The sequence below is a fragment of the Adiantum capillus-veneris genome, chromosome 20, assembly GCF_014529385.1.
Source record: "Adiantum capillus-veneris isolate H3 chromosome 20, ASM1452938v2, whole genome shotgun sequence".
NCBI lineage: Eukaryota > Viridiplantae > Streptophyta > Polypodiopsida > Polypodiales > Pteridaceae > Adiantum > Adiantum capillus-veneris.
Window position 1 is genome coordinate 109,535,130 of NC_140950.1, and position 14,722 is coordinate 109,549,851.

General features: G+C 40.6%; 1 protein-coding gene across 1 annotated transcript; it reads right to left on the reverse strand.

The window, feature by feature from the left end:
- Positions 1–9,427: 9,427 nt before the first annotated feature.
- On the reverse strand, positions 9,428–11,478 carry LOC147433073 (uncharacterized). The gene is made up of 2 exons (XM_086491701.1): positions 10,583–11,478; positions 9,428–10,220 (listed from the first exon to the last, which is right to left on the reverse strand). Exons 1-2 carry the CDS (start codon positions 11,228–11,230, stop codon positions 9,843–9,845), a joined length of 1,026 nt encoding a protein of 341 aa, XP_086347827.1. The 5' UTR covers positions 11,231–11,478; the 3' UTR covers positions 9,428–9,842.
- Positions 11,479–14,722: the final 3,244 nt, after the last annotated feature.

Below are 14,722 nucleotides of genomic sequence, written 5' to 3' on the forward strand. Positions count from 1 at the left end.
TTTGATCTTGCGTTTGTTGAAGATTTGTCGTTGAACTTGGAAGCTTTTCTCCTTCATCTACTTTCATTTGCACTTTTTCTGGAGTCGGATTCTTTGAAATAGCTTTTGTCGATTCTTCACGTATGTCAATGATGACATATTCTCGTTGTTGCTCTGCTTTCTTCATGTGCACTTTGGCATCATGCTCCATGACGTATCTATCTGTTTCACCTTTTTTGCCTTCACACTCACAAATCTCGTTAGCTTCCTTCAACACCTTTATCGTAAATACGGGAGTTATATCATACCCTTCCTCATCACAAAATTTGGTTGGAGTTAGCTCATTCACACACACATCCAAGGTTGCCAATATTTGAGTCCATCCAAATGGCTCAAATAACTCCTCTAGAAAGGGTTCCGGTATGTAAGCTTCATCGTCCATTGATCTTTCTAGGATGCAATCATCCTTCACTGAGCTTCCACACTTCGAATCACCACACATCCAAAGTTCTTGTTTAGTTTGTAGCCACGCAGGTATCTCTTTCCCATTGACTATAGAAGAGTCAATTTCTTCTAACGGAGTTCTATTCACATCTCTATAGCGATGGTCTTTTATGCTTATTTTTGTGGTGATCTTTTTATGTCTCCAGTAGATATAGTCATAGCCCCAATCTTGAACCATCTTAAGTTGACGCATGAAAGGTCTTCCTAAAATGATATCAAAATTGTTCCCTTTTCCAAAATCTACTATTGCAAATGTATGTTCATATTCAATTCCACAAGAAGTCACAATAATTTGCTCTAGGATACCCAGAGCTTTTTCTGTGTATCCATCTGCAAGTTGCAGCTTCATTCTAGCTTTCCTAAGCGATGGTCTACCCCATTTTTCCCAAACGTTTTTTATGGCTATGGCTACTCCAGCCCCACTATCAAGTACAGCCAATGTTTTAACTCCTTTGTATTCCACAGGTAAGGTGGTGTTTCCTTCTTCTCCTTCGCAATATTCCCCCACCTTGTTTATTGGCACAGGTTTAGCGTCTGCACTTTCTTGTTGAGTTTTGTTTGATTGTTCATTTGAGGGTAGATCTTGAAGAGGTATCTTTAATCCCATCTTCCCCAAATTGTTGCCTACTTCATCCCATACATGTGGTCTAATCTTAAGCAGTTCAGATAGAGTAATGGTGCACTATATTGGAGCTGACATCAACTCTTGCATACTCTTTGTATCCATCATCTTGGATATGGGTTTCCTCTGAGATGGCACCACTCTAGTCTCTGAGTCTGCCTCATGTTCTCCTATGTATGAGGGTAAGGTCTTGAAGGACTCTAGTTTGCTTTCAATTGAAACTTCCGTCCCTGCATCTCCGTTTAGAGATTGAATGTCTCCCTGATAGACTTCATTCCCTATATTGACCTCAATTATGGGTGCAGATTGGAAAGTCGCACTTCCATCTTTTGCACTTCTAATTGCTTCCCACAATTCATTTGGCCATGGCTCATCTATCTCTGGGATAGGTGCCATAAATTGTGATCTCGACCTTGCATCATTAGTGGTGTTGGCCACTACTTGATCATCTAGTTGAATTTCTAGGTTGTTGGTTTCTTGTGTTGCAGTCTTTGTTGCACATCCTTTTGTGATTTTAGCTCAATGTTTCTTTGAGTTAGTGTTTCAACAACCTTTGTCTTAGGCATTTCAAATCCAACACTTTTTGGTTTTGTTTCTGGAGGTGAAATTGGTGCTTCAGGCTTCATCATTGCCTGTGCAGTTTTTACCAATTCCTTACAAATTTTCAACCTCTCAGTCTCTACCTCAGCATGAGGATATTTCATCCCTCGTTGCTCTAGGGTTTGGTTGGGTTTCAATCTAACCTCATATGCTTCCAATGCAGCATCTAATGGCTCTAGGACTTTGTCTACCAATACAGATCCTCCAGAAGACGCCTTCCTTGGTTTCTTATCGCTCACCATTGTTTTGTTTTCCAGTTCTTGTTTTAACTGCTCCTTTGTCTCTTGTAATTTTTTTTGTAGTGCAGTTTGATTTGTAATTGTTTTTGCTTTAATTCTGTCTCTTTTGGCTTTCCAGGATTTTCTCCCAGTCCTCACTGACACACTAGTTGTTTCCCCTTGTTTGGGTTGTTGATCTTTCTCCTCATTAGCTTGGTCCTCAGCATTTTCTTTTGCTTGGGCTCTCGTCACTACCCTCACAGGAATTTTGGGTTCTGCCTCGGATCCACTTCGAGAAGGTAACACTCCGGCCACAACATTCATTGTTGTTTTCCCCTATTTGTTTGGGTGTTTTGGACAATTTGGAACAATGTGTGTAATGGCACACTCCGAACAATATCCAATTATCTCTACACGAGAACAATTCTTGGCCCAATGGTTACCTCCACACTTGTAGCTTGGTCCATCTTGTTGAGTCACTGGTGGCACAATTGATGGTTGTTCTTGCTTAGCTAGAATGGTCTCTGGTCTACGCTCTTGATTGGCTATGAACATCAGAGTGTTCTCATTCAATGAATAGATTTTTCTCGTAGGTTCTTGTCCTAGCTTAGGTTGTGATACCTCAGCTCTTTGTAAAGCCCTTGATACAACCCTATTTTGAAATAATGGATGATTTGGTAAAGGCATTTGTTTTTCTATTTGATGTCCAAATAGTGTCCCCCTCGTGTAGGTTTGATTATAGTAGCACTCACTCATCTCATGATTGGTCCATTTTTGCTCAATGGCACACCATTTTATTCGTTGTGCTACCTGCACTGCTAGCTCATCTAGGTCTAAGTTGGTCATTACTTGAGACATAACCAATTGCCTTGTGTTGGTTTCACTAGATGCTAAAGGAGCATTATCCATAGTGATCTTTGTATCACCAATTTCCTCGCCATAGGCTTTACAATTGTCAACTAGGTATAACGCTTCTCTCGTGACTTGTTCAAAGGAAGTACATCCTTTTAAGTGCAAATCTTTCTTGAGAGTTTCATTTATCAAACCCTCTATGAAGAGAATTGATAATCTTTCATCCTGCGGTAACTCGCGTTCCGGACATCTCTCTATATATTGTTTGAAGCGTAGCGATGCTTCCTTTACTCTCTCATCTTCTTTTTGCTTGAATGCATAGATTTGGGACACTGTGTTATGCTTGATTCCCCTTTTAGAGAACTCCACAACAAATTCTTGCAACAGTTGTTCAACATATGAGAAGGAATTTTTGTCCAACGGTTGGAACCAATTCAATGCTATCCCTTCCAAGGTTAATCCAAATCCCTCATACTGTGTATGAAAATAACATACTTTTTCGGCTCTTAACACTTGTTTGAACAAGGATGCATGTACGTATGGATTCCTTAACCCATCATACTTCTTCTTGACACATTTGGCCAATTGATATGGTCTCATTGGTTCTGGTTCAACCATGTATCTTAGCGTGTTGGGGTCTCTCACAAAGACATCCCTGGTTCCTTCTTCTCGTTTTGGAGCAAATCCTGGTGGAATCCTCTTTGATATGCGCTCTGGCATCGTTTTTGGTTGAAAGTAAGTAGGAATCGGAGTACCCTTGTATATGTATATGTATCTTGTGCTTTCTAGGTCCGCATCTTTGGTAGAGGGCAAAGGCTAAGGTTGTCTCTAATTCTTTTAGGCGCCTCTACCAGATGAACTAAATACTGCGGGTATTTGGTTAGCCATGCCTTTCTCCATTTTGGCTGAGAGTCCACAATCATCTTAACTCCTTCTGGTTTGGAGATATCTTCTTTGTATAGTGGCACTATTGGCTCCTCTTTAATCCGCTTGTTTATTGTAGCAGCTTCATACTTGAGAAGAGGATATGGGAGAGAAGTTTGTAGCCATTCATGCCGAATGACATTGGCATCTAACTTCTGAATGTTCATAGACTTAAATACTCTCTGCTCCCACTCCATTGCTTCTTTGGCCGTGTCTTTTATTGCCACTTATTGCCTTTTGTAGATTTTCTTCTTCTTCTTGTGTCAGATCCTGGGGCTCTTGGGATGGTCCCACAAGGATGTCCTCTTGCATAGTGGTGTCCACTGGATCTGACACGTTGTCTATGTCAAGGCCCTCCATTGCTGTTGGCCCTGTGCTCGGCCCTGTGCTCAAGTGTTGCTCTTCAGTCTGTTGTTGGCCTTTTAGCTCATCTATCTGCTTCTGATATGCTTTCTTTTCCTGTTAAGCTTGATCTCCCATGTTCACTAAGAGGTCGTTTAATTGTGCATTGGCTTTTTCAGCCTCTTCTAGCTTCCTCTTGGTGTCTTCATTTTTTGTTTGCATCCTCTTTAGGTCCTCGTCCATCTTCTTTTTCAAGGCTTCTAGCTCATCTTTCATGGCCTTGTTCTCATCTTTCATGGCCTCATCTTTCATGGTCTAGGTGTGTGCTATTGCCCACAAGCTTTCTTCCTAGCTATACCTGACTCAATTTGGAGTTGTCTATCAAAAGTTAGAGCACTTTTAGTGAACTGCACTTGAAACAGCACTCAAAACAGTCTCAGGACCAGAACACAGGAACTTTGGCTTGTATCTTGGCTTCTAGAGGGTATTTTTCACTCAAACTTGATATTTGGGATGTACTCAAGTAGGTCTACAAACTTATGAAGTCAGATCCCCCCACTGTGTAGAGGTACACCGATCGCGATCGTTGACCCCATGTCACAGATTTTGAAGATTTTTGCACAGTAGCTAGCCCTTGATCTCCTGATACCAAGTGTCTCTGTATTTTTGAATTTGGAGATGTTTTGACCAATGAAAACCCAAATCCCAGGTGGTTCTGCAGTTATTGGCTTGATTGTGTAAATGGGACTTTTGACCACTTTCTTTTGCTTTTTTGACCTTGCTCCTTTTGGAAAATATGTTGCACTAGATGTCAGCTACCTACTCAAAAAATTTCAATCCAAAATGTCACTGGGGTACACCGATCGCGATCGTACTTTGGAGCCCAAATTGGATGAAATTTTAGGAGTTGATAGACATGGGTATGATTAGTCTATTCCCAAACCCACTTTGCATTTGGATCACAAAAACTTGAATTTTCTCAAAATTTTGGTATGAAGGATCAGTGATCAGTGTTTGCCCTATTTGACAACTGTCTTTTGGTTTTTTGACCCTGGTTCTTTTGGAAAAATTGTTTGTCTAGTCATCAGCTACCTAGCTACTCAAAAAGTCTCAACTCAAAATTTCAGTATGGTACACCGATTGCGATCGTACTTTGAGCCCAAATTGGATGAAACTTGTGGATATGGTAGACAATGATGTGTACAGTCTACTCCCCAAATGTTTTTGAATTTGGACAAGAAAAAGTCATGTTTTCACTAGATCTTGGTCTGCTGCAGTGGTTTTCTGTCTGTCTGCTATTTTTGGCTATTTTGGTGATTTTTTTGAATTTTGAAAACTCCTGGTATCTTATATAACATAGGTGTATGTGTGGGTAAAGTCTGGTCAAAATCTGGCATTGAGGTACATCGATCGCGATCGTACTTTGGAGCCCAAATTGGATGAAACTTCACCAGCTTATTCACTAGGCTATTTTAAGACTACCTGCCAAATCTTTTTGAATTTGGACTCAAAAAAGTCAAGAATTTGCAGTTTCTTGGTCTGAAGTGTCTGATTTCCAGAATCTGTCAATTTGACTTGATCTTGATGTTTGTTTTGGGAAATGAAAGCTATTTGGGATTGTCTTGTGTACAGGCTATCCCTCTGTATGCTTTCTTCTCAGTTTTGATGTGTTTTGGTCTACTGAAAGTCAATTTCTATGCCAGTTTAGCAGTTTTTGACTCGGATCTGTATTCAATGGTTTTGACCCATTTTTTGTGGTTTTTGACCCTAGGTCCTTTAGACTTTTATGTTTGTATACACTTGGGGAGTCCACAGGTAAAGTCTGGTCAAAATCTGGGACTGAGATACACCGATCGCGATCGTAATTTGGAGCCCAAATTAGACCAAATTTGGCATGCTTGTAGACATTGATGTTTTAAAGCTATCCCCCAAGTCTTTTTGCATTTGGATCACCAAAAGTCAAGATTTTACAGTTTTTGGGTCTGTCAAGCTAGTTTTACCCAAGTGGCCTGATTTTCTTGATTTTTGATGTTTTTGGGTGTGGTTGCTTTAGACAAACTTGCTTAGAATCTTATCAGGAAGACACATGTCAAATCTTGTCCAATTCTGGTACTAAGGTACACCGATCGCGATCGTAGTACAGAGGCCAAATCTGATGAAATTTTGTATGTTCCCTCTGACAAGTGTTTCCCAGTGTTTGGTGCTACCACTTTGTGATTTGAATCAATTTCAGCTTTGTTTGGTCAGATTTTCAAAATTTCAGAGTCTTATGGCCTTTTTGCCAAAGTTATGGTTTTCTGGTTTCTCGACTCTAACTTTTACCCCAAATTTGACTGGAATGTGGTTTACTTATCCTACTCCTAAGTACAGAAATGAAAGAACATAAGAAAATGAATCAAACAAAACAAACAGGATAAAAAACGGATGATGGATCAGTACTCAATCAATACAAAGAAATTTGAAGAGCAAACATGCTTAAAGCAACCTCACTCACAACTCTCTATATCTCTCAAGAGTATATCTAGCCAGTCCACCGACCCTAGACTCCACTAAGCACTAAACCCCTGTCTAGATGCTTCACTGAAATGTAAATGGAATGGAAATTATCTTTTCAAACAATAAGAAAACTCTGAATACGCACTCGGTCACTCATCACTTAAGATTTTCATTCCCCGGCAACCGCGCCAATGTTTGCGGGTCGCCGCGACGGACGTCCATAGCATAGCTCTCAAGCATCAACATAAAATTATCGATACAGGGGAAGCGACTCGGATGAGGCATGGAAACTCACTAGGGTGTCAATCCTAATGAAGTGAACTCGAAGAGATGCAACTACTAACTCTACAAGAAAATCAATCACACTAAAGCCAAGTAATCTGCCTATGTCCTTCTACACAGCTCTACAGTCATCACGCCCGTTCACCATGCAAATCATATCGAAATTGCACGAAAATTGAAGGGAAGCTACAGGGGACTATCAGGAACATATCCTATCACTGTCACAGCATTCTGGAGAGGTACACGATCGCGATCGTTCGTCCCACATTACGCAAAAACAGTAAACGAATGATCCTAAAGGGTCGTTTTTAGGTCCCTAAAGCCTCTCCTAGGGTCAAAACAACATAAAATACGCATATAAACACTCAAAACAGCGATTTAAGGCCTAAACGGATGCGTCTGAAACCTTCACCGAATCTTGAATGCTTACACTTGAATGAAAGAGCAGAGTAAGAGGAACACAATGCAAGAAACAAAACTGAATTTGGATTACCGTATCCACAGAAGCGATGATTACAAGTTGGAGCAAAGAAGTAGCTCTCTGTACGTACGCAGTAGTCCCTTATCTTCACAAAAAATAATCTCCCTTTCCCACTAACCTTAGTGTATTATATACCTAGGGCTTTCTAAAGTGGCCGGCGGCCAACTTCTCTTGGACCCTTACATACATCATTTGGAAAAATCACATCTTTGACTCAGACTTGACATAGACGATTGTCATTGGCTTTTACAGGGTTTGATGTATTAAACATCGAAAAAATAATGTGACCACATCAAAACTTTGGCCGGATGACCCAACGGGCGCCTTGGCTAGGTGGGCACTTGTATGTTGTTATCACCTCCAAACATCGAGAAATTGAGGATTTCGGGCTTTGGATGCTATTGATGATGAGGAGGAGTAGGATGAGGAGGAGGAGAAGCTAGAGGAAGAGATGGTCTTCTCTACATGTGGCTACAGTCTACATCTATAATTTCATGTTTGGTGTGTAGCCTATCATATTGGTCATTTTGTAAAGGTTCAAGTCCCAAATTCCAGCGTGGGATACTTAAATAGCTATTGGTTGGTCATAGATCTCTTTTATTTATGCTTGAGGTTTGCTTTGTGTTTGAACAAAGTATGTGAAAAAAGCTAAAAAAGAAAGAGGGTCTTGATTGATTTGGGAGAGAGGGTAAAGCCAAATGCGTTTTGTACTTTCAAAATTGTATGCATTTGACATTTGATTGGAATTTGCAAAAATTGTGTGTGTAACATTCTTTGAAGTTTGTCCTAGCCTTGTGTGAAGGAATTGGATCTTGACCCTTACTTTAGCGAAGAGAAAATGATAGAGTGGGAAAAAATGCCCAAGTGACATTGGACAATCCATCAGCTTACCTTATCCCTCTAATGTTCCTTGAAGATATGCTAGTCATTTCTGAGCAACCATGTAAGATGAACTCAGATTTATGATGATTACACATACTACCCACCTCCACATTTGTATTGAAGTCGATTATATTATTATGGAATCAAGATTTGTCTTATGTTTTTTTCTTAGAAATTGTGTTTTGGTGTTGATTTTTGAAGTTATTATTATGAAGTTAAGATATGTCCTATGTTTTTTTCTTAGAAACTATGTTTTGGTGCTGACTTTTGTGATGTTACAAAATGTCTAGATGTCTAGAGGCCCAGGTTGAGTTGCAATATGTGGCAAAGGTATGATAGAGCCATTGCAACGCATTGGGATAATGTTTTGAACCAAAATGATCACAAAAAACTCGAAAAAAAAGTGAAAATTTACAAAAGCACCAAATTAGAAGCTTGCAAATAAATTGTACTCAAAAAAATGTGGCAAAATATGAGTTCTTGAAATTTGGGAGGTGGATTTCTTTTTTGTAGAAAAAAATAACTAAAATGTGAATGAAATAACTATACAATAGTAAGCCATTTGTAACAAGATTGGACCATTGTCCTACATGTACATGCAAAAATCATGTTGGTGTACACAAAAAATATTGCTATAGTTGGTAATAAATACTTATGACCATCTTTGCTATTCAAACAACCTTTGTTCCAATCAATAATTTAAGAATAAAATCATGCAAAAATAGTTATAAAAATCAAAGAGACATAAATTTGGTAATAATCAAGCAACATCTTAAGCTTTTATAGCTATAAAATCTCTCGTGTGTTCCATTTTAGGGTGGTTATATCCTATAGATGAGATATTATGAAGTGCATTACTACAAGGTGATATGAGTAACCCTGTGCATGCACACATATCAAAGCTTAACTTAACCATATCAAAGCCCTCTCTGCCATAGAATTGCATTAAGTTGTTTCTCTGACATAGGTATCTAAAGTGGCTAAAATTATATTGTCCAATTAAATGCTTCGGACTTATGCTCTGAGAATTGGTCTTGAATGTATGGGTCTTTAGTTAATCCTTTTGATCACCATCTATGTATAAGGCTTACAATCTAATGCTCCATGCGTGGAAACTCAATTTTTTTCAGTTGTAACCCCAAAATTCTTGAATTATATAGAGATGTTGCATAATTGACCGACAGAGAATGATCCCATAATAACTTTATTCCTACCAAAATCTATGATGGCTTAAGTATGCTCATGCTTCCTTCATAAGTAGAGACAGAAACTTCAGAGGAATAATTCCAAATCGAGAGAGACCAGGGGTCCATAAACAATATTCCCGCAAGGCCCAACATGGGTTAATTAATCCGTCAGATGAGTTAATTATCACAGATTGAAAAGATAAGAATTGAGTTAATGCTTGAGATCAATCTGAGCGTAAGAATGAAAATCTGAAAGATTAAGGTTCAATAATGAGTGGAAGCATACGATTCTCGGTTGTCAGTTGTCATGAGGAGAGTTCTCAAAGGTGGAACAGAACATGGGCAACACCCTCATCCATCTGCTTGAACATCTCATCGCGCGACTTCACTGATCAGGAAGCTATCATTATGCAAGCTGGGCATACTGGTAAGTAGCCTTTCAGGTGAGTCAAGATCACAAGGAGATAGAGCTTCTACGAGTCTTGTTGGATGCTGTCTCTACTCTTGCGAGGTGATGAAGTTTGTCCAGCTCTCTCTGGATTGAGAGATGATGCAGCTTGTCCAGCTAGCGTAGGATGGAGAGGCACGTCCACCTTCAATGCCTTGCCTCTGGATGGACTCCTCGTTTGTGATGCAACTGCTTCAGATTTCTTTTCAGGGGACAAACTTCTCCTTAATGGGGGTATGAGCATACGTGCAGACACGTTCAACCTCGTCTGGGCCTTTGCCGATGAAGATTCCAGGGAACTAGAATCACTAGATTCTCCAGTAAGATCAATAATAGGAATAGCACCGCCACTGCAGATTATTGATCCTGGAGCTTGGACATCTCTCGCAGTGTTTGGTTTACCCTGCAGATTAGCATTTCCATGTTGAATTTTTTCAATTTTATGGATAAACAAGAATGATAATCGACTGGAACAGCATTGCAAGTAACGCAAAATGCATAGAAACATTTGTTTCCTGTCTCAATAGACTTGCATTTTGGATTATACTTGCAACTCAAGATAATCCACGAGTAAGTTTGACAGAACAGTTCGTACAATTAATTCCGACCTTTCAACTTCCCCAATCTTTTGCACACTAGTTCTCGATTAGCAGTTGACAGAGAGATTATACGCCATGGAGATGTGAGAATCGAGCTTTCACATCAAAACGGAAAAGACTTTGGACAATCAGATACGCAGAGCTTCTAAGTGACATAATCACTAACCTTCGCGCTTCGAATGCCTCTTCTGTTGGATTTTAGAGAGAAAATAGGAGAAGCGGAAGAGGCTAGATTGCTTGATGCTCGGGTACTCAAACTTTCTGCTCCGATCTGCTCGCACGGATTTGAGCTATTACCAGCGTGCTTGAATGGGCGTTTCTTGATTGCTTGCTTGGATTGCTTGCTTCTCGGATTAGTCGGTGCAGAGTTGCTAAGCCTGGATGTACTTGTGCTGAGATAGGGATTGTTAGGGCTATGTGCATTGGCATTGACCACAGTCCTCTGTAGTGGTGGCTGAAAGTCCCGTTGGTCATTGACGAGGAGCCCCTGAGGCCGCATTGCTTGATGGTCGGGGATGGAATCCCTTGCGACGGGACGTACCATGAGCTCACGATGAGCCTGCCATTGCTGATCTCGAATCTGCTTCAGGATTGCAAAGCCCTGCGGGCCGGGGACTTGCACTTCATTCTTCAATATTACGGTCTCCGACTGTCCTTCTTGAGGCCGAGGGGGAGGAGTTGCAAAGCTAGAGCACTCCATAACTAAACGTGATGTTCCCATCTGTTTGTTGCAGATTTTTGTTTCCTCTTCAGCTACGCGTTTCTCCTGATTTGTCATTGCGATAGGGGCAGAAACTACAATGTCGTTCTCCATGAAGCTGATAGAAGCTTTCGCTCGGTCTTATTCTCTGAAATTTGCCGTGTTGCTTCGTCAGGTAGCTGCTCGCCCGCCATAGCCGAGGACCTTACAAGAGCGCAGGTGTAATGGCTGAAAGGGAGCGCAGGCTTAAAGATCGAAATGGAGGGAAACATAAATTTGAATCTAAAGGCCCGTGTCACACCCGTCTGGCACCCATGGTCTCGTGACTTGGCATTCCTTCCCTTTGTCCACAATGGTTTCTCAACGTGTACCGGGGGTCAATACTGTTGTCTTCTAGTTGGCCTTATTTGCAAAGACTTCTTTCTTCCGCCGGCTCAGTCTGAACCCAGCCTATGTTTCTTCATCTCTGGCTCTTTTTAGCCTGTTTTAGGATTTTTTGTGTTCTTTTGTTCTTTTTGAACCTGATATTACCACAGCCAATTCAATGGTGTGGCCTTCTTGTGTGCTAGTCTCAGTAGCCTATGTCGCAGCAATTGCCTCTCCTCTAGCTTTGCCCCATGCAATTTGTTGCACTTACATGTGTTGGGATGCAAGTGGCCCATTGTAAGAACGGCCACGCATACCATGCTTTGAATAAAATCTGAGTCTAATTCATCTTTGCTATTTGCTGCATCAGACAATTATGAAAGGAAGTGATGAGGCTAATATTAGCTTTGGGATTTTTTATCCTTGCCAGTAGCATGCTGAAGAGTTTTTGTGAAATATATGTCGGGTTGTGTTTTAATTGTTTTTCAAACTGATAACCTCTACTATAAATTTGTATGTTGCTTTGAAGTCCAGTACCGACACTGGGATACCTTGCCAACCAGTCTTGCATTTCTTTCTAGCCTAATTGTCTTCTTTTAGAAATGTGCTTATGTCATCATTTGAACATGGTTGTGTCTGTTGAAAATGGTACGTAAGTGCAGAACATGAGCTAGTGCTATCGTTGTTGCTTGTACTCTCGGGGGGGGGGGGGGGGGGGGGGGGGGGGGGGGGGGTCACATAACTATCACGTGAGTGCAATAGAAGAGGTTTCAAAATTTTATTTTCTCTCACATTTTCACATATAGAAGGGTATCATAAAATGGAATTGGGGAAAATTTTTATAGATTGAATAAGAAAGGCCTCTATTCTATTTGTTAAAATCTTATTAGAAATAGTCTTTGAATGCACACGATATACACAAGTTATACATAGTGACCCCTCCAAGCTTGTATTGATCTCCCATTGATCATAATTGCACCTATATCTGGATTGAATGTATCCACCACCCATTGGGGATTATTCCTACATCAAAGCTAACCCTGGTGGCCTAAAGCACCACCTCCATGCCCCCATAAATTCAGTAAAGTCCTCTTACTAATCTGAATTTCATACTTTCATATTTTATGGTTTGTATCTACAAAAAAGTACCCAATTTGGTACTATAGAGGTTACTTTAGGTCCCGGGGGATTCACTCTATATACAAAACGGGACACCACCTACGACGAGCGAACAACTTTGATAAAACCCCTATATACGACTCGTATTATGAATTATGCCCCCCCTTTCTATGCTTATACGGCAATCAATGAAAAATTTTATCATACCCCTATCTTACATATAAAATTTAGGTCTCACATGATCTAATTGAATAAAACTAATCAGGGAGTGTGTAGCATAGTGACTGACAACATACTAAGGAGCCGACTCGGGTGTATCCTCAATGTGTCTTAGTTTGAATTTCAAACTATGTGCCCAATCAGCCTACAATCTGGATACTCGTCCAAATCTGACCCATCTAAAGCTAGTGTAAATCAACCCTTGACCTACTCCAAATCAACCCTTATCTATGACCGACTTGATGCAAAATTTGATGTGTGACCTAATAAAAAACTTCCCCAAAACTCATCCAAGTTCTGATGCACACAGATGAACAATCATTACAAGTAATCAAACCGAGTTTGTTTTTCCACAGGTTCTCATACCCAACCAGTAAGGTTTGAAGCATGAAAATGAACACCTAACAATGTAACAATCTTCCCACAACTTATAAATTTCTTTTGCCTTTTATCCCACGAGTGTGCAATCTTGATTTTTTCTACCAAGATCAATGCATGAATTGCATCAACCCACCAAACGAGATCACCTTCAACCTTTCCTATCTATATGTGATTGAATGTTGTGCATAATTTGCTAGCCAAAAATTATCTCAAATTTTAAATTGATCTAGGTGCACATAAGAGGCCAAAGAAGTATCGAATGACGGTTTGTTGAAAAAGATGGACGCAAACAAGTAGCATGCTTTGTACTTGAGGAACCATGGGCATTTTTTTCACTTGTATTATTTACAATCTTATTGATGGACAGTCTACTGTTTTTGGGTGATAACTTTTGCCAGACATTCAAACTTCAGGCTCACTTCATGCTTCAAGCCAAATTAATAAACAAGAAAGCAAAAAATAAGTCTTTACTTCGTTAGCGTAGAAGGCAAATTTGAAAATCTAGATGCACCTTTGTCCACGTGGCTGGCATAACATTTGCAAGCTTTTTTAATCGCAAGGCTTAAAAATAAAAGCACGCTCCGAGAGAGACAGAGTTGCAACGAGCTGCAACGTTCTATTTCGCAATCCATGGCTGCGCCAGAGATACCCAAACGGATCAAGGGCAAGGTGGTTGTGCATTAGCTACGCCGTCAAAAGCTACCAACTGCCAACTCTCAGCAGCAATTCGATCTTCTCTACGAGCAGTTCATAGGTTTCTAGAAGCAGCTCGGAGCTTTGTCTACAGGTTTGTCTCTGGCCACTGTTTGAGAGAGAGAGAGAGAGAGAGAGAGAGAGAAGGCTCTCAGCAGCAATTTGATCTTCTCCACAAGCAGTTCGCAGGTTCGAGAAGCAGCTTTGAGCTAATTTGTCTGCAGGTTTGTCTCTGGCCACTGTTTGAGAGTGAGTGAGAGAGAGAGAGAGAGAGAGAGAGAGAGAGAGAGAGAGAGAGAGAGAGAGAGAGAGAGAGAGAGAGAGAGAGAGAGAGAGAGAGAGAGAGAGAGAGAGAGACAGAGAGAGAGAGAGAGAGAGAGAGAGAGAGCATTCTTCAGTAGCATAGAGTCTATAGGCCAAGCTCCTCCCTATTCATTCCAGCAGTAGAAGGTCGACAATGTCACTATTTGCCTCATCGGCATATTGGAATCGACCTTCTTTTGCAGTGAAGCCTCTGTGAAATCATAGCAACTTTGTGTGCAACAAGACCCAGTGGCTAGTTGAACAATATGTCCAGCTTCAACTACCTTACTCATCTTGTTTCTGCAGGTGCTATTAGTTATGACCAGCATTATACCGCTCCAAGTATAGCTCGTGCAGATTCAACAACCCTGTGCCCTCAGCCATCCTTCAATGTTCATGGAAATGATATACAGCAGGTCCCATGCCTAATTCTCAAGATTCACACCAGTTCTGCGCAATATGCCCGTGTACCAGCAAGCCGGACAGAATCGGAAAGGAGTATCGAATATCTTTCAAACCCTGATA